At 46.7% G+C, this 22643-nt stretch overlaps 1 protein-coding gene across 1 annotated transcript in view; it reads right to left on the reverse strand.

Annotated features, from left to right (window-relative positions):
- Positions 1-15416, reverse strand: part of TSPAN32 (tetraspanin 32) — a 31015-nt gene extending 15599 nt beyond the window's left edge. Inside the window, exons 1-4 of the mRNA XM_027674237.1 lie at positions 15282-15416; positions 13162-13276; positions 11796-11893; positions 5410-5484 (exon numbers count right to left, since the gene is read on the reverse strand). Coding sequence (XP_027530038.1) covers positions 5410-5484; positions 11796-11893; positions 13162-13276; positions 15282-15347 — 354 coding nt within the window. The 5' untranslated portion in view covers positions 15348-15416. The remainder of the gene's footprint in view (positions 1-5409; positions 5485-11795; positions 11894-13161; positions 13277-15281) is intronic.
- Positions 15417-22643: the final 7227 nt, after the last annotated feature.

The following is a 22643-nucleotide window of genomic DNA, read 5'->3' on the forward strand; positions in this document are numbered from 1 at the left end:
CCTGAGTTGGGAAGTCATAATTTAATCCGTTTTATGCTTTTACCTGTGAACAAATCTCTGTAATTAAAACACTTATTCTTGTTGCAAAACTTCTTGCAGTTACAGTGACTTTACTGTCACTGACCCACCCTGCCATCCTGTCTGGCTTACAGGGCCAGCACCACAAAGCTGCTGGAAGGATGGCTCAGCTGCTGCAGGGAACAGGAACAGCAGAAGATGACATGGCATAAAAACTCCTCTGGCCTCTTTCACAGTAGGGCCCAGAACAAAACCCCAAACCTCAGGTTCAACAAGGCAACATGCTGGGTCCTGCACTTTGGTCAAGTGAGGTCAACAACCAGATGAAGCTCTATAGGCTTGGGGAATAGTGGTTGGAAAGAACCCCAGGGGAAAAAAGACCTGGGGGTGCTGGTTGAGAGCTGAACATGAGAGAGCAGTGTGCCCATGTGGACAAGAAGGCAAATGGCATCCTGCCCTGTATCAAAAATAGTGTGGCCACTGGAACAAGGGAAGTGATTGCCTCTTTGTACATGGAATTGGTGAGGCCACACCTTGAGTCCTGTATCCAGTTCTGGGCCCCTCACTACAAGAAAGACATTGAGGTGCTGGAGCGAATCCAGAGAAGGGCGATGAAGCTGGTGAGGGGTCTGGAGAGTAAGTTCAGTGAGGAGCAGCTGAGGGAGCTGGGGTTGTTTAGCCCGCAGAAAAGGAGGCTCAGTCAGAGACCTTATCAGTCTCTACAACTACCTGAAAGGAAGTTGTAGCCTCCTTTGGTCTCTTCTCTCAGGCAACTAGTGACAGGACAAGAGGACATAGTCTCAAGCTGTTCCAGGGAAGGTTCAGGCTAGATGTGAGGAAGAATTTCTTCATTGAAAGGGTGGTCAGGCATTTGAACAGGCTGCCCAGGAAGGTGGTGGAGTCCACTGTCCCTGTTCAAGAAATGACTGGACGTGGCACTTAGAGCCTCTAGTTGATTAGTCAAAGGTTGGACTCAATGATCTTGGAGGCCTTTTCCAACTTTAATGACTCTGTGATTCTATTTTTGTGTTGGTTAGTAAGGGTATCAAGTCTTCTATATGGCAGCTGCAAGTACATCTTTGCTCCAGCTTCTGCAGACATGTTTGTTAAGCAGCAGTTAATGGGTGAGGAGAAAAGTGAAGCTGGAGAGGAGGAAGCAGCAGCCCTCCCCACCAGCTGTGCCAGATGTGGCATGTCTCTTCCATGTCCCTCTCTGCATCCTAGGTCCTAGCTGCTTTCAGCCACACTGTGAATGACTGAGATACCTCACTTAGACAGCGGTTTGTGGGAAAGGAACTGCCATAAAAATAACTTTGGAAAACAAGACTCAGCTCTTCAGCTTCAGGAACCAGGACTTCCTAATGTGGCTGAAAACCATCTGAAAACCTCATAATTTCTGTGGTTACCACAGCTGTTCCATCAAAGACACTTGCATAGAGGTCATTCTCTCTGCACTCCCATGTACATTGATCTCTTGATTGCTTTGATTGCACCACCACTGTCCTTCCTCAGGCAGGTTTGCAACACTTTCCTGCCTAGACCACATCTCCCACTGAGAGGAGGAACAATTGTAATGCAACCTTTTAGGATAAAGCATGATAAACCTCAGGTTCATGACTGCTGCATGTCTGGCATACATTATTTCAAGAATAAAGGCTATGGTGACATCGAGTCTATCGGAATGCAGATAACTCAAAATTAAAACATTTGGCATCTGTATGAACGAATATGTTCAGAAGCTATAGAAGGTTGCAAAAGCCGAAAAGAATGGGAAATTAAAAGACTCACATTTTGTTTACAGTGCCAGATCTGAGAATATCAAATATTTACAAATAACTCTTCCTTTTTCCCTGTCCAGCTTCTCTGTAAGTACTGTAAACAGGGCTCTGAAAGAGCCACACAGGCAGAAAGGGCATCTCACTTTCATCATGTTCAAGCAATGTTTCTATCTATTTTCTCTTGATAATAACCATCACAATTATTTTTCACCTGAATACTGGGATTTTCTGTTTCAGATGATTTTCAGTAAGAGGGGTCTGCTTTACACAGAAAATGTATATTTTCTTTTTTCCTCTCTTTTTTTTTTTTGATCAAAAGGAGTAAACCACTGAAGCATATGCCATGGATTGTAGGGAAGACCTCCCATCCCCTGGCTTGCAGGGAGAAGGGAGAGCTCTGCCTGTGTTTGTCACCTTGCCCAAGGGGAAGAAGAGGATGGGATCTACCACCAACAGCTCCCAGCTGGCATTTCCAAACTGAACAGGCTAATTTTCTGTCTGGCTTTTCACTGGAAAGTCAATGTATTTTGCATAGAAAAAATTCAAATTTTTGTTTTAGACATGAATGGGGGGCAGTAACCCCCTGGTGCTCTCAGGGTCAGTGATTCAGGCAAATGTATGGGCATATTCATCCATATTTAGTTTTACATCCCCCAATTCTATTCCTTTCTTGATAGTTGTCTACATCCCATCAGGCTTACAAGACACCCACCAGCTTGGTCGAGTTTGATTTTCTTCCCCCAAATTACCACAATTAACTATTTCTGAGAGTACTGACATGCAGTAGGCAGCAGAGGACACCTGCTTTAATTTGGTTCTTTATTTTGAGAAAGTCAGACAAAAAAACAGCTCTATAATGAGACTTCAGGAGTTTCCCCCAGCTTCATTCAATTTTCTGTACCACTGCACTACCTGTCTTTCTGTCCTGGAAGGACAGTCACATCTGCCTATCCCTCTGTCACCTGCATTTCTCTCTCTAGTGAGATGGGTTACTTTTCAATCAAAACTAAATTTCCATATGTTTTGCTAGTGACACTTCTAATTAAGTCTTCCCTCATTTATATTCCCTGCTTCTCTTTACATTTTAGGAAGCAGAGAAACCCAAGATGGTCTCTAACAGTATTTTATTTTTTCTGTTGTCAGAAACACTGCTGGTTTTCTCTAGCCAGAAAGTAAACCTTTTACAAAAACCCTTCATTTTGCCTGGTGGAAGCTGCTTTGTTGTTTTGCTTACAGAAACCCAACCAATTACTAAAGCTAACCATAACCATGGGTGCATTTGTGGGCAGGGCACTCAGAGCAAAAAAAAACATAAAAATAATTCGAAGTAAAAACAGATGTAGTGATTAAAAGATATACAAAGTCATTCTCCTTTAAATATTTGGAGCAAAATATTTTTTAATGGCACATCCCTGTATTAACCCAGTATACAGTTTTTCTTCCAGACTTTTTATGCCCTACTCTCCCTATTTGGATTAAAGTGTAACTAAATTGTCTGTTTGGATAACACAATTTCACAAGACCAACCAGGCACAGTTTCTGGTGCCATTTCTCCTTTACTGGCACAGCTTTTGCATCAATCTATCATTTACCTTCCGCAGAAGAAGGAGGAAAGTGTGCTCAAGGCCTCCCTTCCGTGTTGGTCACGAAAACAAAATTATTTCCATATTAAATTGTTAGTTTGAATGTAATAAATTTTGATAGTTTTGTCTGAAATAATGAAAAAAAAACCACAGAGGCTTTTTCACGGATGTCTCAGCTCTGATTGAACCTGCTTCAGCCGGTTAAGCATACAGATAAAAGATGCTGTTGTGCCACCAGCACTCACCCTAACGTTTCCAAAGCAGTTGGACAAATTCACAGAGGAAAAATCCACTGAGAACATTAAAGGCAGAGGCACCAGCAGATGCCACTAGCAGGCACCTGAGCCACAAGCTGTTGTCATCTGAAAAAGCACTGCTTTGTGCTTGCTGGGTTTTCATGCTGCTACCTTGGCCAACAGCAGGTTGGCCAACAACCTACCTTGGCCAACAACTTCAGTCTGATCCAGCATAGCCACCTGCACATTTCAAAGGATTTTCAACTCCTGTGGCCACTGGTCAGCTCTGGACAAACTTTCTACAGAACCAGGACCTTATCCCTCACCTTAACCTTGACTTCTGCTTTCAGAAGAACTGGATTTTAATTTATGCACAGCACAGTGAACCACTATGGGACAGGGCTCCTTGTCCTCAGGAAAATCAATCACAACAGTCCTAGTATGGATTGAGTCTCCAGGATATTGAAGGAGTTGTGCTCCTCCATCACAGAAGGAAGGCTCATAGCCAGCCTTCTGATACACTGGTCTTTGATCACAATATCTGTAATCCTAAAAAGATGAGCTGGCAGCATCAATCCCTAATCCACTGGGATGATGTTTCACGTCACTCACATCCCCACTGGGCCTGGGACATTGCAGGTTATGGCACGGGACTGGGACTGGAGAGGAGCAAAATGGAGACAGGGACTGACCCACTGCATCGATCAAAGCCCCAAACACTTATCTGAGTTACTGTCAGATAATTTAGGTTCTTGCCTAAAACATCAGTGTTCTGCTTTCAAAAGAAAGATGACATGATTTTTGGCATTCCTGAGTCTCTTAAAATTTATATTTTTTGAATGCAGGGATGCAAAAAGGGGAATTCACAAAGACCTAATAGCAACAAGTCCCTCTGAATGGGAAGAGGAATAAATATGCAAAAAGCAAATTATATCAGATTAGGAAAAGGTTAAAAAAAGTATAAAATTTTTAAGGCTACTAAATACTAAGGTCAATTTCTGCTTTCCCCAACAGCCAAATACCCTGGCCCCAGGGGCATCCCAGTCCCAGGTTATGGTTACCCACTGTGATGCACTTTAGCAACTCTGCATGCCTCGACTCAACTTCCCCAGCACCTTGCATCTCCCACACCATCCATCTACCACAGCACCAGCAAGCTCTGGGTTAACAATTCAAACTCCAACTTTCTTCCAAATTCAATCTCCTCCAACCTTCTCTTTCTGGTTCAGCATGATAGCAACCCAAAACACCATTTTTCACTCTATTGTTTTTCCTGTACCACTACTGCCAGTTAATAAACACATCTCCTGGGTGTTTCCCTTGGCCATTGCCAGAGACAACCTGAACAACCACGACCTGCCATTGCCTTTGAATAGAGGCTCCCAACTGACATTTACAGGAATTAGAACCAGCTGGAAATGACTTTTCTGAAGTCAAGCATCTCATTTAAAACAAAACAAAACAAAACAAACATCCCCTGCAAAAAAAACCAAACCAAAACAAAACCAAAAGCTATTTAAAATGAGACTTGCATTTTGTTTTGCCTTCAGGACAAAGAGCTTGCCCTGCGTGAGGGTTTCCATGGCTTCTCCCTTCAGATGATCCCATTGAAGAGGCAGCTTGTGAAAGCAGCCCTGTTCTTGTAAAGGACAGATAAGACAGAGCTTGGGTCTGACAGACCTCGGCATGGATGGCTTAATTACTACCAGATGTCCCTTTTATGGGTGAAATAGTTGTTACAAAAAAAAATCTCTGACGAGATGCTGGTGGTATTTCCTAGCAGCCAACACTTACCTCCGTGCTGTGTGTGTATCTCCAGCAGGCAGCTGGGATCAGTCCGCAGAAGGCCAGAGCAAAACAGAAAAATCCCTGAGGATAAAGAGGAAAAATACCATCAGCTACAGTATGGGGAGAAAAATACCCATTAGCAAACACCATAAGGACATATTTAATATGCTTGTTCGAGCAAGTTTCATTAAAGTTTAAACATCATCTTCTTTTAATATCTCTCATAATGCTGGTTACTTAAAAGAAATTAGATGGACAATAATGTGATCCTCCATCAAAAGTCCTCTAATTACACCGTGGCAACTTGAAGAGGTTGACCAAAAATGCAAGCATCTTCCTGTGGAGCAGTTAATCTATTCTGCCCAAATTCCCCTTGGAAAAAGAAAAAGGGGAGATAAAACATCGCATTTTCAGTATGCTCCTGTTCTGTAGGAGGACTGTGCCTCAGAATAGCATCTCCTTACTCATGGAATTCAATCCCCTGCATTTAGAACTTGGCTATTGGCTTCAAAGAGGGGAAACCCCACACAAATAGTCCATAAAGAAGTGAGTAACCAGCATAGAGAGCAACCTGCTCTGGAAGAGGAGCTGGACTTTACTCGGTGAGCAGGGTGGCAGCTGCATGGTCAAGCCTCCTTCTTTAAATCAGCACCACCCTAGTCAGACAACAGGATGACAGAAATATAATCAAGGCCAGCAACTGACCCTGACGTGACTAAACAAAAATGGCAACAATGCAGGAGGTGACTTGACTTTTGTCTTCTTCCCTAGGCTTGCAGAGCTGGAAGTTACATGCTTTGTCTCTTTATTTGAAAAAATATGGACTAAAAAAAATCCAAACCCTGATGTAAACAGCACTTGCCTGCTGTGACAGCTGGACCAAAGGATCTTGTTCATATAAAAAAAAAATAAAAAAGGGAAGGAAAAAAGTGCCTGTGAAGCATTTGAAGGCTAAATGGGCTCATCAAATATGAATCCACAGCTTAGTCTTGGAACGACAAAAGATAGTGAATAAGTACCAGTGGAAAATTAATGCCCTTACAAGTTTTTCCGTGAAATTGTGCCTCTTCCAACATAACAGTATGTAGGAGGGGAAAATTAACCAGCTCACTGCACCTTATTTTGATTTATAGTTTTTTCTATGACTGTTTTCATTGTATGATATAGCTGAATTAACCTGAAAAAGATTACATCTTACATGAAGTTTTACCAAATTTAAGCTTAAGGAGAGGAAGAAAAGCATTGCTTCTACCAATTCTGCTTCACTAATAAAAATTTGCTTACAAAAAAAGTATCCAAACTCATGCATATGCAGCAAGAAGAGAAAATGTGTTACTTCAAAACCTGGAAATGAAAGTGAACATGCCAATAAACTGCCTTTTGCTGGCTCTTGTCCATCTGCTGTGTTCCTCTGCCCTGTCCAGTGGCTTTGCTCCTGGAACAAGACTGCCATTGGCATTTCACCACTTTTTGGGGGCCACCTTGTTTCAGGCTCTACATCAGGCACTGGCAAAAACCGTGTTACAGCTCTTACGAAAAATCTTAAATTATGTATGTCCAGTCACTCCTTTCTTTTATTATTTTGGCAGCTGCCTGGACATATAGCTGATGAGATCACTCGTTGCCTTGCTAGGAGCTGAAATGAGATTACAGAAGACCGTAAAGGAAATAGGAGGAAAAGTTTGATCAAATGCTGACATGACAAGGGACATACAAGTAGTGCAGAAGTGGAAGAGCTCACAGGGCAACATGTCATAGAGTAAACCCCAGCTGGAGTGGGGTGTTCAACCCCTGCACAAACTGGGGGGAGGAGGTGAGGTTACACAGGCATTTCAGGTTGCTCCTCACTAGGACCAGACCCTGCATTTTGCACTTCCTTCAACAACTCCCCCACCAAACAGCATAACAAAGTCACCACTTTAACCAAAATGAAGTTCAAAAACAAGAAAATAATTTAAAAAAATTAAGTCAGATGAAAAAAATCAACACTGATAGCAATGTAAGTGCTCTTCTGCACATTGTTCCATTGAGGTTATAATTGAGAGGACCCACCATGCATCCGGTGAGTGCAAACAACAGCGTGCCAGTGACACCACCCAGATTTCTTCCTCGTGCTCTCCCTTCCTCCCCCCCAGCTCCAGCACTTACGACATATCTCTGGGGCCGGAACCCCCATCAGATTAAAATCCTCCTTCTCATCCTCCCTTCCTCAGCTCCACCCCACACTTCAGTCCTTCACGTTCAGCGTCAGCTCTCCCTTTATTTCTGTCTAGTTTCTCTGGGAATACCAAGACGTGGCCCCTTGGGAAGCTCCCCCTCCATCCCGCCAGTGCACAGCAATTACATGGCTCCGAGAACATCTTATAAATGAATTATAGCCTGCTTTTTCCCTTCCCAGCCAAAAGGCTTTTGGAAGAACAACTTTCTAATTACATTAGAAGACATTTGGAGGAACAAAGAAAAAGGCAACGTGCAGTTTGCATACTAAATGTGGAAGGGTCGAAGCTGGTTCACTGTCTCCCAGACCCTTGGAGCTCCTTGGAGACAGCCACAGGCTGCTGCCTGCTCCCTTTGCGGGAGGCAGCCACATCAGCCCCGTGGAGGGCTGTCACCAGCCAGACATCCATTACTCTTTTATGAATGACCTTGTTTCCATCCTTGCTGCAAGGAACAATTTATCTTTGACAGACTTGGCAGAATCCACTGAAACAGCATCCTGTCTGTTGGCTGGTGTTTCTTTTAATTCACCTTTCTGGTGCTTCCCCTTTGGCTAAGGGGGTCTGCTTTGTATGGGGGGGGGATCCTTTAGCTCAGACTGAGTTCGGTAGCTCTGCCAAACTCCCACACTCTCAGGGAAGGAGCTGACCTCTGCCCTGCTCATCTCTAGCTGCTTTTCAGCACTGCTGTGGTCATTGCAAGGGCCACCTCCCTGCCAGACTGCACAGGCCAGGAGCAGGAAAAGGGGAGCTAATTTCAGATTGCATCCATCAGGTTGTGTCCCTCCCTCCCTGACCCAGTTCATCTAAAAGCACACAGTGTTTTTGCCTTTCGACATAGCAAACAGGAGTCAGTGATCTCAGCCCGAAAGAGGAATCTGTCCTCAGCACCAGCTGAGCATGCAGATGTCTCATTCAGGAGAGTTGCACCATGAGGGAGAGTGCAGGAGGCAGATGAACTGTGAAAGGAAGATGCTGAAGTGCACTGCAGTGATATTAAGGACCCTCTATACACTTGCCTACAATGATACACCGGGGTACAGTAAAGCAAACAGCCTGTGCTGTGTGCTGACCCCAATGGCACATCACTCGATGAAAAACTGGGTTATACGGGGCATTCACTAAGGCTTTTTACCACGGAAATTTTCTGGAACAGCTGCTCCATCCTGAATACAAATTTTCCTCTAAACAAGTGGGGTTTTAGGCTGTAAAGCTCAGATGTAAGAATTTCAGCTGGGATGTTATGGTTTGCATGTTGCTCCCTGCTTCTTTTTCCTTTTCCTTTCTCTGCCTAACCAGGTAACAACGCATGAGTCCTTAAACCTCACCGGTGCCAGAGTCTTTCCTTTGTACAAGCAGTACTAGGAAAAATTTCTTCCTTTTCCTCCCCTTCAATAGCAACATGGCCTCCAGGGGCTGTGAGAGCTGCAGGATATTTACGTTCAGGACTGACTACATGGTGGACCACCAGAAAGCAGGGTTTGCCTGAGCTGGAGGACAGTTGATAAACCTGTTGCCATTCTCCCTGTTTAAGAGGAGATTCAGGGATAATATTTCTGGATTTTAGAACATAATTTTTTATCCTTTAGTTCTCAGCTACTTTCTCAAAACCAGCTTCCTTGCAAGCATCAGTGGATGCCCAGTAGCATCTGTCTGGTCTGGTGGTGCTGCTAATGCAGCTACAAGACAATCTCCTGAGATATGTGTGCTTAAACCAGTTTGACCCATTCTAGTTTATAACCACTGCGCACCACTGTGTACTGATATTAGAACACTACCAGTAATGTCTGCAAAGACCTGAGACCACTCCTCTGTAAACACACAAACCTCCAGATAGCCAGGCAGCATGAGCATTTATAATTCAAATAGACAAAAAAAAAAAAGTGCTCCTTTAAGCCCATCTGCATCCTGGTTAGTTTTTCCCCTGGGAGGCTGGTTTACCAAGTGGCATTGTGGTGGATTAGCCACATTGATGCAGATATCCCCTGAGTGTGGCTTGGTTTCATGTACAGCCACAGATGTCAGGCCAGTAGTCTGGTGTCTTCCCTCTTTGATTAGAGTAAATTAAATGGTCTTCTAAATAAGACACACTCTTTGCAGGGAGGAAAAGTCCTTTAAAATCAATAGTGGGGGAAGGTGAAAGATCATCTCTATTGCAGAAAGAGGAAAAAAGCAACAAGTAGCAGGGCTGCAAGCCACAGCCCAGCAGGAATCGGCAGGGCTGGACGAGACACTGAAAAGAAGTTTCGAAGCCCCGCAGGGCCAAACCCCACTCCTGCCTGTCATTACACCTCACGGCAGCCGTCAGCGTTGGCTCTCCCTGCCTTTGCTTCTCGAAGGCAGATCAGATGTGCCTTGGGAGGGGGCAGGAACTGGGGGGTAAACAAGCAGCAGGCTGGCCCTTGGTGTAAGATACAGTTAGAAGGGGCGGGGGGGGAGTGCGGCGCAGGCGATTCACAGGAACAGGCAAAGTTCCTGTGTGTGATTTAAGATGCTGATGAGCCGCTTGAACGAATTGGAGCAGAGAATACGGTCTCTGGTGGCCAGCTCTTGGGTATTTCCCAGGGTTCCCGTTAATTTCTGAGGGCCGGGGATGTGCCAGTACCCCGCAGGGGTTACGGGGACTGCTCCCGTTCCCGGAGCGTTCCCCAGCATCCCCCGGTGCCCGTGGGAAGCGGGCGGCTGGCGGGCCCGCGGCTCCCTCCAGCGGCGGAGCGCGGCGGTGGAGCGGCCCCTCGCTCGGGTATCGCCCGTCACCTCCTGCCCGGAGGCTGGACACTGCCCCCCACGCTGCCGGAGACGGCGGAAACGGAGATTAAAGGCAGCCAAGAGGTTCCCTGGTGAGAGCAGCGTGGGATGGTACCTTGTCCCCACAGCTGCGGGGAAGGCACTCTTTAAATATCGCTTCAGTAAAGGGCTATAATTTTAACAGCCCGTTCTACGCAGTGGCACGGCCCAAACTATACCAGGGAGTAAGTCAACAAATAAACATTATAGAGAAGTTTGACTGTATTTTCAGGCAGCTATGACAATCTCTATTAATCTGTACATACCCACCTGTTGGTTTAGACGTGGTAATTGCAGGCATACATTAAATGCACTTCAGCAAAAGAGAAGGGAGTTATGCATATTCTGCTAGAGGTATTAATGGGAACTGTGTCACTCAGGCCCCTGTGAGCATGTCTAACAGAGAAAGGAAGATTGCATTTCGAGGAGGTGAAAACATTAACTTCAGTAGCTGCTTTGCACTGGATTTTAAGGTGTCAGCTTCTCATTTCTGCCATCAGTATAATTTTCCCCATTTAGATAGATTAGATAAATCTCTTTAAAGTTAGTTTATGTATGACAGCAATGCAATTATTTTATATTAAGCACAACTTCATGCTCAACAGCCCACCTGTTAACTCCTGCCCTTCACTTAGCACAGGAAAATATGCAGTGAGCAGTGTTTTTCCACTCATCCCTCCAGCTCTGAGGCTGGAAGCTGCTCTGTGCAGACTAAGCCCCATGTGCAGGCCATGTTTTTAAATGGAGCTGAGCTCACAATCCAGCTTACTACTGTTGGCATGGTCTAGGCCCACACATGCACTTCGCTGTGGATGATAGAGAGGAGAAAGAGGGAATTTCAGCTCTTGTGCTACCTCTCCACCTCTTCTTACAGGTGGAAACTGAGGGTCCAGCCCAAATCCCCCATGCCTGTTGCCGTGCTTTGTATGCCTCACACCAGCACCACTGTGGTGGATGTTTGCAGTGTGAGAGGAAGAAGGGAGGCTAATTTTGCTGTCGCAAATCAGGGGAACAATGTGGGACTCAAAATTGCTTTGCTAAAGTTTCCCCACATAAACCATGTGTTGACTTGGTGAGAAAAGAAATATCCTGGAATTGTCATCACCATAGTGGCTTTGGCAAATAAGCACCTTCTCTCTGAAAGCTGCATACACGAGACTGGCAAAAGAAACAAGGTGCAGAAGGATGCAATCCTCAGCCCGAAGAGCTCTGCAAGGTCATGCTTTTACAAAAATGTCCCTTTGCAGCACAGGGTGGAACAACAGAGCCTCCTTCCCCAGTCATGCACGCTCTCAGGCATAAGGCAAAACAGCCCCCAGCACCACAGTTTTATGGCACCAGCCCAAGGTGACGAAGGTCCCCTCCCATCCAGTCCCTCTGGATACGCACCATGGCGGTGAGGCACTGTGATTCCCGCACCGTGGCGGCAGAGCTCACCAGGGCTGCCAGGATCAGGGTCATGCTGAGGCAGATCCCAAAGTAGAAAGCTGGAAGGAAGTCAGACATGGGAGCTGTGGTCAGATGCTAAGTGCTAGCAGAGGCCTAATCTGATGCTTTCACCCAGAGAGGGGCCAAAAAGTGTATTTTGGGGAGCTGGCCCAAAATGCCCAGGTTGCAGAACTGAAATTTTTTGGTAGTTCATTCAATACTCCCCAGCTGTGTATGCTTGGCTTGTCTGGCAGGGCTGTAAACCTCTGAGCGGTTCCCACTGCTCCAACAGACTGAAGCACCCTAAAAGGGTGTTGGTCCACCCAACAGACCACAAGCTGCCAATTATTTCAGCACTCTGATAAGGATCCCCTCTAATGAGGAGTGCAGCAGCTGTCCCACGGCCCCTATCGGGACTCCGGGCGCTCCTAATCTGGTGCAACACTTGCCCTCTGGTTTCCTCCTGGCTAAGGCAGGATCACAGCCGGTACTACAGGGCAGGGCTCAAGGATCACAGCGCTGCAAAGGGCTTTGCTACCCCAGCCATGCAGAGGTAATGCTTGCAAGCAAGGCAAGTGGAAGCATTGCTGGAGAGCGGTGGCTGGGATGGGAGAGCCTGCAAGGCTGCAGTCAGTGCCAATATATAACCCCTATGTCTGTAGGAACGGGGAGGACCGTACCTTAGCTTTGTACTAACATAGTTTTTACACCTGCTTTGTTAAACTGAAATTGAGAACCAGGATCTAGAGAGGGTATGAACATGTTTAAGCCCAGGATACAGCTTGGAAGAAGCCACAGACGCAAGTGCAGCACAGGCGAGCAGGGTATTTTAGTATGTGGGCTATCTTTGCTCTACCCTTGTACCTGAGACTCAGTTTATATTTCTCCATTGTGAAAGCGAAAATACCCCAGGCGTTTCCATGCATTTCTCCTCCCAGCCTCAATTTTCTATGCTCTGCTTCAATTTCTCAAACAGTCTCTCTCCCCACGCTCTCAGGGCCCTGCCAGCCCTGCACCTTTAGGTTGTCTGTGGCAGAGGAGCTCCCCCTGTGCTGAAAGCTCAGGTGGAGGGTGAGGAGATGGTGAATAGAGGCACAGGTGCAAATGCAGAAGCACCTGAGCACCCTGTGCTCCCACAGCACCCTTTGGTGCCTGGCATGCGGGTCTGACACAGGGGGAAAAAGTGCCTGTGTTACTCCTAATGCATTCTCCAAAAACCAGCCCCTTCCTCCTCTTGAGACACCTCTGCATTTCCTTCAATTTATTTAGAGAATTTTGCAGCTCCTGGTATCACGAAAGGTCTCACTGGGATGTGACCACAACGTACCTCTGTAGTGGATGACCCTGTAGGAGTTGTCATCCAGGGAGATATTGCTGATGAGGGTGAAATGGAGCCCATAGTGGGTAACTGTGCTCAGCGTGGCAATGGATAGCCCCAGCAGCTGGAAGAGAAGGATTTTAGGAAGGGATTTACAAGGCAGCAGCTCTTGTTGGGTGCACACAAAGCTTTGAGGTGTACCTGGATGCTCCCGAGCCCCATGCAAATGCAGACAGCCTGATCATCCAGAGACCACCACATGTACCCGAAGGTGCACATAAAAGGACAAACCCCAGACACTTAAAACACTATAGCTCTTTTTCTCACTTGCATAATGAGTACATGTGATATTCTGCAGCCCACAGTCTCTTTGCCATTGTCTGTGGATTAAATTCCCACCACATGAAGAAACCCCAGAGAATCAATGCTCTTGCAGCACACCTGTGCAGTCCCACCCCACTAGGCAGACTACACACGTGCAGTTATGAGGGCTCCCACCTTCAAGAGTGGTTTTGGGCAGGGATGATGTTCTTTGCTTTGCTCTTTGCAATGCTAGTCCCATTGCCTGCTAATTTCCTATAGTAGAGTGCAAAGAGATGAGTCCTGTGCTGTTCTAAGTTATCTGGGCTGGCTTCTTTCTCTGCAACATGTTGCTGGCCTATCTGCTTCTGTCCCATTCCTGAAAGCACAGGTATGCCTATGGGGCAACTACTAGCACATCACCCTCCATGTTGCCCAGAGTAAGTCCAGGTGATGGAGAGGGAACATTTCTGATGGCACCTGGCTCTAGGGCAGGGCTCCTCACATCATGACTGGTGGCAGAGGCACAGTTAAAACCAGCTCCAAATTTAGTGTATGGAACCTGTAAAATACAAAATGTAAGCCCACTCCTAGCTCCTAAGATAAGACTTCATCTTTTTGTGCCTTTACAATAAAAGGCAGCTATACCTGTGCCAAATGTGACAGTGTGATGCCACCATAATCCCCTCTGTGTGACATTTTATAATAGCTTTTGGGGTAGACTTACAGTTTCGGAGACTAAATACATCCAAACCGTAGCATTTTGTCCGATCTAATTTGTGGCACCTTCTGACCCTTCATACTGGACATTACTGCATATCTTGACCCACACCTAGCAAAATGCTAAATGCAACACAGTTAGCTCAGATTTCTGAGAAACAGCAGACTAAGTCTTAAAGGCTCCTCTAAACTTAATGCTTGCTGCCAATACTCCTTTGATTTCTTCCAAATGACATATTTTCTTATTTGGAAGAGAGAACAACCTTACAGCCGCTGCAGCCAACAGTCTTGGAATGCTGAAATTTGGACAAACTATGAATTTCATGTGTGGGCCAAAATACGATACTACCCTTTTAATTACACTCTCTCCAAGCCACCAACCCTCTTTGAGCTAAATACAGATTAGTAGTAGTAGCAGTAGTAGTAGTAGTAGTAGCAGTAGTAGTAGTAGTAGTAGTAGTATTAAGCTGGTAAGTTTTGATGAAGTGAAAAGGCAACAAGAACATACAAGTCAAAAACATCCAGGAGAAATGTTCTCCAGTTTCCACCATTTCCCATCAGCTCTAACAGCAGATGTCAAGAAACTCCCCTTGAATTTGCTTCAAAAGCTGATAAAAAGAATCCCTAGAATTGCTTTTGCTTTGCGGTGCCGATCCACAGGTCTCTCACACACACTTCCATCAAAGCCTTGCAGTTTCCTCACTGACTCCACCTGTAGCCAACCACCCTCCCAGCAACAAGTGTGACTGCAGCAGGTCCATCTGCCCTCTTTTGCTCCAAGGAGACAGGAGCAAAATTTTTTTGCTGAAAACCACCCATTTTGCCAGCAGAGACCTTTCCTTTCTCTTTCGAGGCAGCTGCTGAGTTGTGAAAGAGCTGCAGTGGTGTGAGAGCCCTGAGAAACCAGAAGTCTATCAGTGGAGGGGGGGGCAATGCTGGTGGACAGCGATAACCACCCAGGGCGCAATGATAACTCAGGCAGTTGGCTTTGCTTGCCCTCTGCCCGCGAAAAACAGAACGTGGGAAAACCTGACCCTCTCTGAGCAGGGATGGGAAAGGCAACGGTTCATCTTGGTTCTGCAGAGATCCCCCCAAACCTGCCTGCTCACCATGACACAGAGGCTGGTCACCAGCAGCTGGCACTTGGTGGTCCTCATCCCGCACCTCGGTCCCATGACAGCTTGTTCCCAGAGAGAGCTGCAGTTGGTCCCTCCAACCCTTGATAAAGCCTGGGTTTCCACCAAAGGGAGGCATGACCACAGTGGGGCCTCTCAGGAAGCGCAGTCCCCACCACGTGCCGATGCACCTCCTCCTGCCTGATTAGTAAATCCTGTTTAGGGCAGTCACCTTCTGCACAGGCTCACTCGGCTGCTGTCAGCTCCCACACACTCTTTCTCCCCAGCTGGGAAAGAAGGAAAGACACAGAAGAACAATCCTTCATGGAGTTTGGAGCACAGCTCCTCAAAAAAAAAATTTCAAAACTGTTCAATCAAGAGTCAGTATCAAAATACCCTGGTTTTGACTTTCAGTAGGATGCAGTTTTGCTTAATGAACATTGTCAGTAACTTTTTTTTTTATAATCTGCATAAAAGGTATCTTGGGAAAAAGCTTAGGAAAGTGTTATTTAGAACAAAAAACCCCTGTTGTTTGAAGAAGAGATCAAATCCCCCAAACAGATCTGTGTAAGAGTCTTCTCTCTAAGTTTAAAGCCACCACATGGCAATAACCTATGGCTGAGTCTCCATTAAAACTTTTATTTGCAGACAAGGGAATAAACCACCTTTGGTAGTACTTTATTCAAGAAAATGGCTATGTGTAAATGTAACTCCCTGCTCAGGAGACCCTCACTGTCCATGGGCATTTTAACCCTGTCCTTTCTTCTCTCCTATCACTGAAGACTCCCTGGACCCACAGCTACAAAAAACGCAGGTGACTTCTGGTCTTCAAAACCAGCTGTCTTCTGAATGCATATTTCTCAAAAGTAAATCACAAAGAAGCCTCAAGAACAATCTGGCCAAAGTGAGCCTGAATGACTGAGTGCCTTAATCATCCTTTGTTTTGGAACAAAACTGGTTTTCAAGAAGGAACAAGACCTGTTTTCATGTGGAAAACAGGTGAAACAGAATAATGAAAATTAGTTGAACTTCTCCCAGGAGGCAAAGAAAGGGAGTAAAAAAGTAAAACCATCCCACATCACTTGCTGAAGTTACAGGAAGATGACAAAGAAGCAGGAGGAGAGGAGTGAAAAAAGGAAGGAAGATGCAGTTTGCAGAGCAAAGAGAAGCAAGAGAAAGTGAGTTGCACAAAGCCATGTGTACGGGGAAAAGCGTGTCATGATTTTCTGACTACATCACTAGCTTTCTTGCAAAATATCTTGGTTGCAACCTCCCGAGACACCACTGAGAGCTGCCATGGCTGTTGCCAGAAACAGGTGTCCCCATGGCTTGCAGGCCCCTGCCCTAGGGGGATGGTGTCTGATGCCCAGCAGGAGAAACTGATGTACCCATGACACCTGTGCAGACAGAGACCTTCCATCTCTGGCCACCAGCTGAAGACCATTTGAGAAAAATCAACAGATGGACAGAAGGGAAGGAGGGCAGTGGGGAGAGGACAACAGGCTGGTGAGGTAGCTGATGCCCTGCCAGGTGGGGAAAATGCCTTATAAAACACTGTCAGAGTTACGACTGCATCTGAATGCAGAGCTGTGAGCTCCCATCATTTGTTCTGGCACTAGGGGACAGATGGGGGTGTTGTCGCTTGCATTTTCAAGGGGAGGATTCACGAGTACAAAGGCAGCAGGGCTGGTCCACAGGTGGAGTTACAGGTTAAATCTGGAAGGGTTGCAAGAAGGTATGAGAACAGTTCCATGTTGAACACCAGCTAGGGCAGCCCAACCAAGAGCGACAGTGAGCAAGTGTGTAACTGTCTCACCTGCCCTGAGCACACCTGGAGCCTGTTTCACAGTGAGGGACAGGAGAAAAACCATCGAGCCCATCTTTTTTTCCCCCTTGACCCAAGTTCCTTCCCCAATCCGAAATGCTCTCCACCAAAGCAAGACCTGTGAGAAGCCAGGTCTCACACTAGAGGTCCCCATAGGCCAGCAGAACCCCTTCCCGAAGGTTGGGATGATCGACGTGGGCTTTCTAACGGGCAGTTCCCTCCCCAGTTGAACAAAGGTCTTCTCTGTCCCTGCAGGAGCTTCACACCTCACAGCAGGTCCACCTGAGAGGTCACAAAATCGACATCTACACCCCTTGGAAGGGCTTCTAGTCTTTCCACAAAATATGTTCTACCTCCTTTTGTCTCCAGCCATTAAAATGGGTACCTTCACTGATTCACAGAGCTCTGAAAGCAGAGTGTATGTGGATTTCTAACATTAAAAAAATAACAAGAGTAAAAGGAGTTAGTCCATCACCCAAAAAGAAAGCCAGAAAAAAAGCCAGTCCCTTACCCCCCCAAAAACAGGAGCACCAGTAGAGCTGGGATATTAAGAGGCTGGGCTGTGATTGAAAGAGGCACATTTGGGACGTGGAAGGGCACTACTGAGAGGAACGTGGAACCTGTGTGCTCGTCTTACCTGTGCCCATCAAAGAGGCAATCTGTACAATTTTCTATGGGATTAAACTTCCTCTGGGTGCCCTGTCATTGGCACACACCTGCCTCAGCAGCTCTCTGTCCAGGGAACACTGGTAAGAAGCAGGGTGTCCCCCCAGACTTATCCCAGTGGGAAGAGAGGGAGGGCTGGTGGCATGCTGGGGAACCGTCCTCACAGTCAGCATGTGAGCTGGATGGCAGCATGGCTTTTCTGGCAAGACTCGGCCTCCTGCCTGCCCTGCCCTGCCAGGTTTTATCAGTTGGTCCCCTTTGCAAGAGCACAACTTATCACTCAAATGCCATGCAAAAACCACAGGTGACCACAGCTCCTGACTCTGGCTTCATCCCTTATCTCTAGTTATCAACTGGAGCATGGAAAGATGGTAGTGAGTCTGAAAATACCCCAGGGAGGACAGGTGCTCTCTTCTTCTAGCCTTGTGACAGCTTGCAGATTTCTGTTATGAAAATATATACCAGCATCCCCAGTTGCACAGGTCTCAGAAGGACGTGTCACCTCATCCAGAAGGGAAGGACTGATTTAAAAAGGGGAACAAGCCAGGCCATATTTTTTGCAAAGCTATAAGCCTCCAACCCTCCGCTGAGCTGGAGGGAAATGATGCCCATGCTGTCAGAGGGATGTCCTGAAAGAGCTGGGGGATTTGATATGTTAATACTGCATGGGGTAAACTTGGGACACTAAACACAAATGGAGGAGAAGAGGCTGAATTCACACTAGTGCTTTCTCAATGTCCACTTTTCTGGCTCTTAGTCTATTGGTGCAGGCACCAATGATGGAACAGCAACACCGCAGCCTCAGCTGCTTGAACTCCGTTGAGGCAGCAGGTAAGAGAAACTTTCCCCTTGGCTTTGGGACACTGCTACTCATGATCCTGAGAAAGGATGGGCTGGAAGCAAGAAAGAGGATGTTTACCCAGGAGCCAAAACTACACTCATCATCCAGGCAGGACACATCTGTGCCAGGTCCCTGCAGCTTCTCAGGAGTCTCCTCTTTTTCCAGCCTACAGCACCATTAGGGAAAATACCTCTCCTCCACAGCAGAAAACAGCTCCAAATGTGGCAGATTTACAAGTGTCAGTAGCTCAGCCCGTTTGGTCCCTCAGCTACCGCCCATAAAACGGCTGTATTCACCCTAAAGCTTGCTCGTAAATAAAACATGTTCATATCAAACCACACCGCAGCCATAGGAATGATGGGAAGCCAGGGAGCTGCACAGCCTGCGTCTGCCTTCCTGGGATGCATTGTAAAGGCTGCTTAGCATTCGTATAGCACATACACACAATCAAAGCTAAAAATCAACTTTTAAACCCAGGGCCATCTCTTTTCAAAAAGGGAAGGAGAGGAGAAAAGGGGGAGGTGCTGGGCTTTGCCAAGTGTCAGATGCACCATACAACTCCACTGTGAATGGAAACAAGGCTGGCTGGAGGCTGCCTTGGAAGAAACAAAACCAGAGAGAAATCATAATATCTCCAAAGGACTTTTTTACTTATTATTTTCAATGTGTGTCTCTGAAATCCTCTAGTGATTCCCAGGCAATTTGAAATTATTATAGATGAGCAAATAAAATGCCAGAAGAGTTATTAAAAATAGTTCATCAAACCACAGAAAGATTACATTGGAAAAGAGCATAAGCTGAAGACAGGGAGTTCCCTTCAAAGAATAAACTCAAATGAACTTTTTCCTCCACTGAAAGTAAAATAATTGTACTGTTAGCTCTAAAGCACATCCCCCTACTCAAACTAAATTATTTTTTCTTTTCCCCATGTTATCTAATTGCAAACCATAACTGCCCAGGAGCCAGCTGTGCAGATGAAAGACCTGAAGACACAATGTGAGCTCTGCTCCATCTAGCTCTGCTCCTAAAAAAACCAGCCTGGACACAGCCCAGCCTGGCAAATGGGGACTCACCTGCTCACAAAAATATGGCTGCTCAACTGCCCATTGCCCTTTATTTCTGGCATTCATCCTCTCACACCTTATTGCAACAGGACCTCTGTTGCTTTCCACTGAGGTCCATAAATTTTTGGCAAAAACCCCTAGAAAGCTCATGTCAGCTGCATGTAATGCAGGTACATTTGCACTGACCCAGCACCCTGTCTGCAGGTGACACACGTGCAAAGTCAGGGGCAGCACTTTGCTCTCACCCTTGGCAGATGCAAGAACTAACATGTAGCGTCAGGGCTTGGAGACCCTTTACGGCAGAGTTCCCCTCTCTCTGAGAGTAGTTTAGCCACCTTGCAGTGTGGATGAAGCCACACGGGGCTGCAAGATGTCCACACCAACCATGCAATTATCATTTTTGCCTTACCTGCTCCAGTAGAGGAGAATTTCTTCTCCCCACTCTCTGGGGATGGGTAGCATATTGCTGGATGCTCTCTCTTCCCAGATTATGATCAAGAAGTTGATTGTGAACACAGACAGTGTTTAATGATGTCTTGTTCTACTGGATCTTACATAGTCATTAACTCTATAAAGAGATTTCAAATAAGATTGCACTTCTCTGAGTACAGGATGTACCTACCTAGGTTCCTCCAGACCGTCAGGAAGCCAGCTGCACTGTTAGGAAAATGTGTAAGCAGTTGCTGTGAGTTGTGCTCAGGCCCAGACCTGATGGCCACATCTGGCTGGAAACACGCATTGCGATCAGCAGCCCTGAAGCCAATTTGGGCAAGTCAAGTTCATCCCTGACCTGAGTGTGGAATCACTGTGGCTGGAGGCTGCACAGTCTCCCTTGGGACTGGGTTTACTGATGTTTGAAGTGTGCATTATTAATGAAAAAAATTCCCTGCAGTTATTTTTGTATGATAAAAATCCAGTTATTACTCTTGAGCGTGGCTCTTTGATACAGAAGGTTTTATCTTGAAAAGTTTCAAGGACAGCAGCTTCCCCTTTCCTGTGAGAAAGGCTTTCAGCAGAAATTAAAGACGAAGTAATAAAAGAACACTGATATTACTCCACTGCAGTTATGTCCTTACTGACTAAGCTGTGACTGACAGTGAGTGCAAGGGAAGCCCCCTTCACCAGCCAAGGCAGCTTTGTGGATGCTGAAGACAAGTGCATCACATTGCCTGAGCTGAGCAAGCAGTCTGTGAATGCTCACACTCACAAACATGACCATAGGCACAAGCAGCTCCCTGCGCTGCTGGGAACCCACCAGGCAAAATGCTCCCATCTGCGCCAGATGCCATGAGCTGCTTCTCTCGGGCCAAATCCTTCAGAGAAGCTGGTTTTCCCCCAGGCCTACAGCATGGCCAAGAATGTCTCAGAAGCCACTGAATTTGGGTGCTAAACCTTATGTGTGCTTGAGTGGGATTGCCAGAAAATTGAAGCGCTCGCAGGCTCCTTACTGTCACTTCCAGGAATTTCAGCTGAGCTGCCTGTGACACCCCAGTGGGCCTGGTTCCTTCAACCCACTGATATTGGAACGGACCCCCAGGAAAAATATTTATCTTTCAACATGGTGGAGCCTTGCTGCTCCCTAAATACCCCACGCAGGTACAAAAGAGCCCCCTCCATGTCACATCCAGAAATCACAGATAGCTCTTTGAATTACCAGTTTTGGCTTCAATACACCCAAGGAGCAGCACCAGAGAGGTTCAGGGTAGCCAGGGGGATATACAGACCCTTACTTTGATACCCAAATCATGCTACAGAGCCTTGCTGGCACCTGTCCATGCGACGAGAGCTCTGCCACGGGCATGCATACATCCCCGCCACCAAGTTCCTGCCAGTGACACCAGCTTTGAGCATTTTCCTGAGATGGGGTTATGATCCCTCCACAAAAGTGAAGCAATGTAACTGAACTGCCTCAAACATCCTTCCCCTGCATGCCTCAGGGTGGAGGGAGACCTGCAGAAGACAATTTGCACTTCAGTTACTCTAATTAGCAGTTGATTTAACCCCTCAGTGGATGAGCACCCTCCACCTCCTGCTGATGGTCACTCCAAGGGGTCATACCAGCACCAGCTTGGCACCTGGCACAGGGGACATGGCTGGCCCCACTGAAGCCAGTGAGAGGGTCTGTTTTAGCATCACGTGGTTGGATCTTTTTGTTTGTTGAAGCTGAGAGTGGATGCAGCCCTTGGGCAGTGGGTTCACAGTAGCCTTCTTCCACCCACCCCGTCCATTTAGGAAAACACTGTGCAAGTTATCTCTTCACACCAGCTTCTAGGACTCCAAAAGGAAGTTCTTTTTTCCTCCCCATTCAATTCAGCTATCCCAAAGCACCTTACTCCGCTGCTCTTACTGCTGGAGCTGGAAGCAAGGCTTGCTTGATGGAGAGCCAAGAGGGACTGCTTGGCATGGCAGAGGGAAGCACGGTGCAATCCCTGAGCCACAAAGGCTTTACATTTTCCTTCCCCTCTCTATGCCTTTATCCTTGAAACTCCCATTGAAGCCCAAAAAGCTGGCCTGCAGAGAACAGCCTTGGTAAGATGACTCACACCACTGCTATAAATTTTCGTTATTATACTTTTTCGGTGGATCTAACAAAGCAGAGCCTCTTTGCCTCTGTCCGACAAACGCCGACCGGCAGCTGAGTTCCGGCACTCTCCGCTCCGCAGGGAAAGCCCTGGCTCACCCACAAGGTACCCGGTTTTGGGAGGAAGCAGGTTGGTGGCACATTTGAAGGGACAGGACCTGGGCTTCCACCTCAAGGGGAGCAGGGGGAATCCCGGTTGCTCGTGCGTGTCCGCTCCGGTGTGTGGAGAAGGCGGGGGTGGGGTGAGGAGGGGGACCCCTCCCCCGACCAATAATAAAAACTAAATTAAAAATAAATTATTAAAAATTACAAGGGCAGGGGTGGTGATTTGAAGGAGAAGGTGCAGCGGGGGGCTGGGGGTGGTGGCAGGGAGGGCACC

Source organism: Neopelma chrysocephalum, unplaced genomic scaffold (assembly GCF_003984885.1).
Source record: "Neopelma chrysocephalum unplaced genomic scaffold, ASM398488v2 Primary Assembly neopelma1_24, whole genome shotgun sequence".
Taxonomy (NCBI): Eukaryota; Metazoa; Chordata; class Aves; order Passeriformes; family Pipridae; genus Neopelma; species Neopelma chrysocephalum.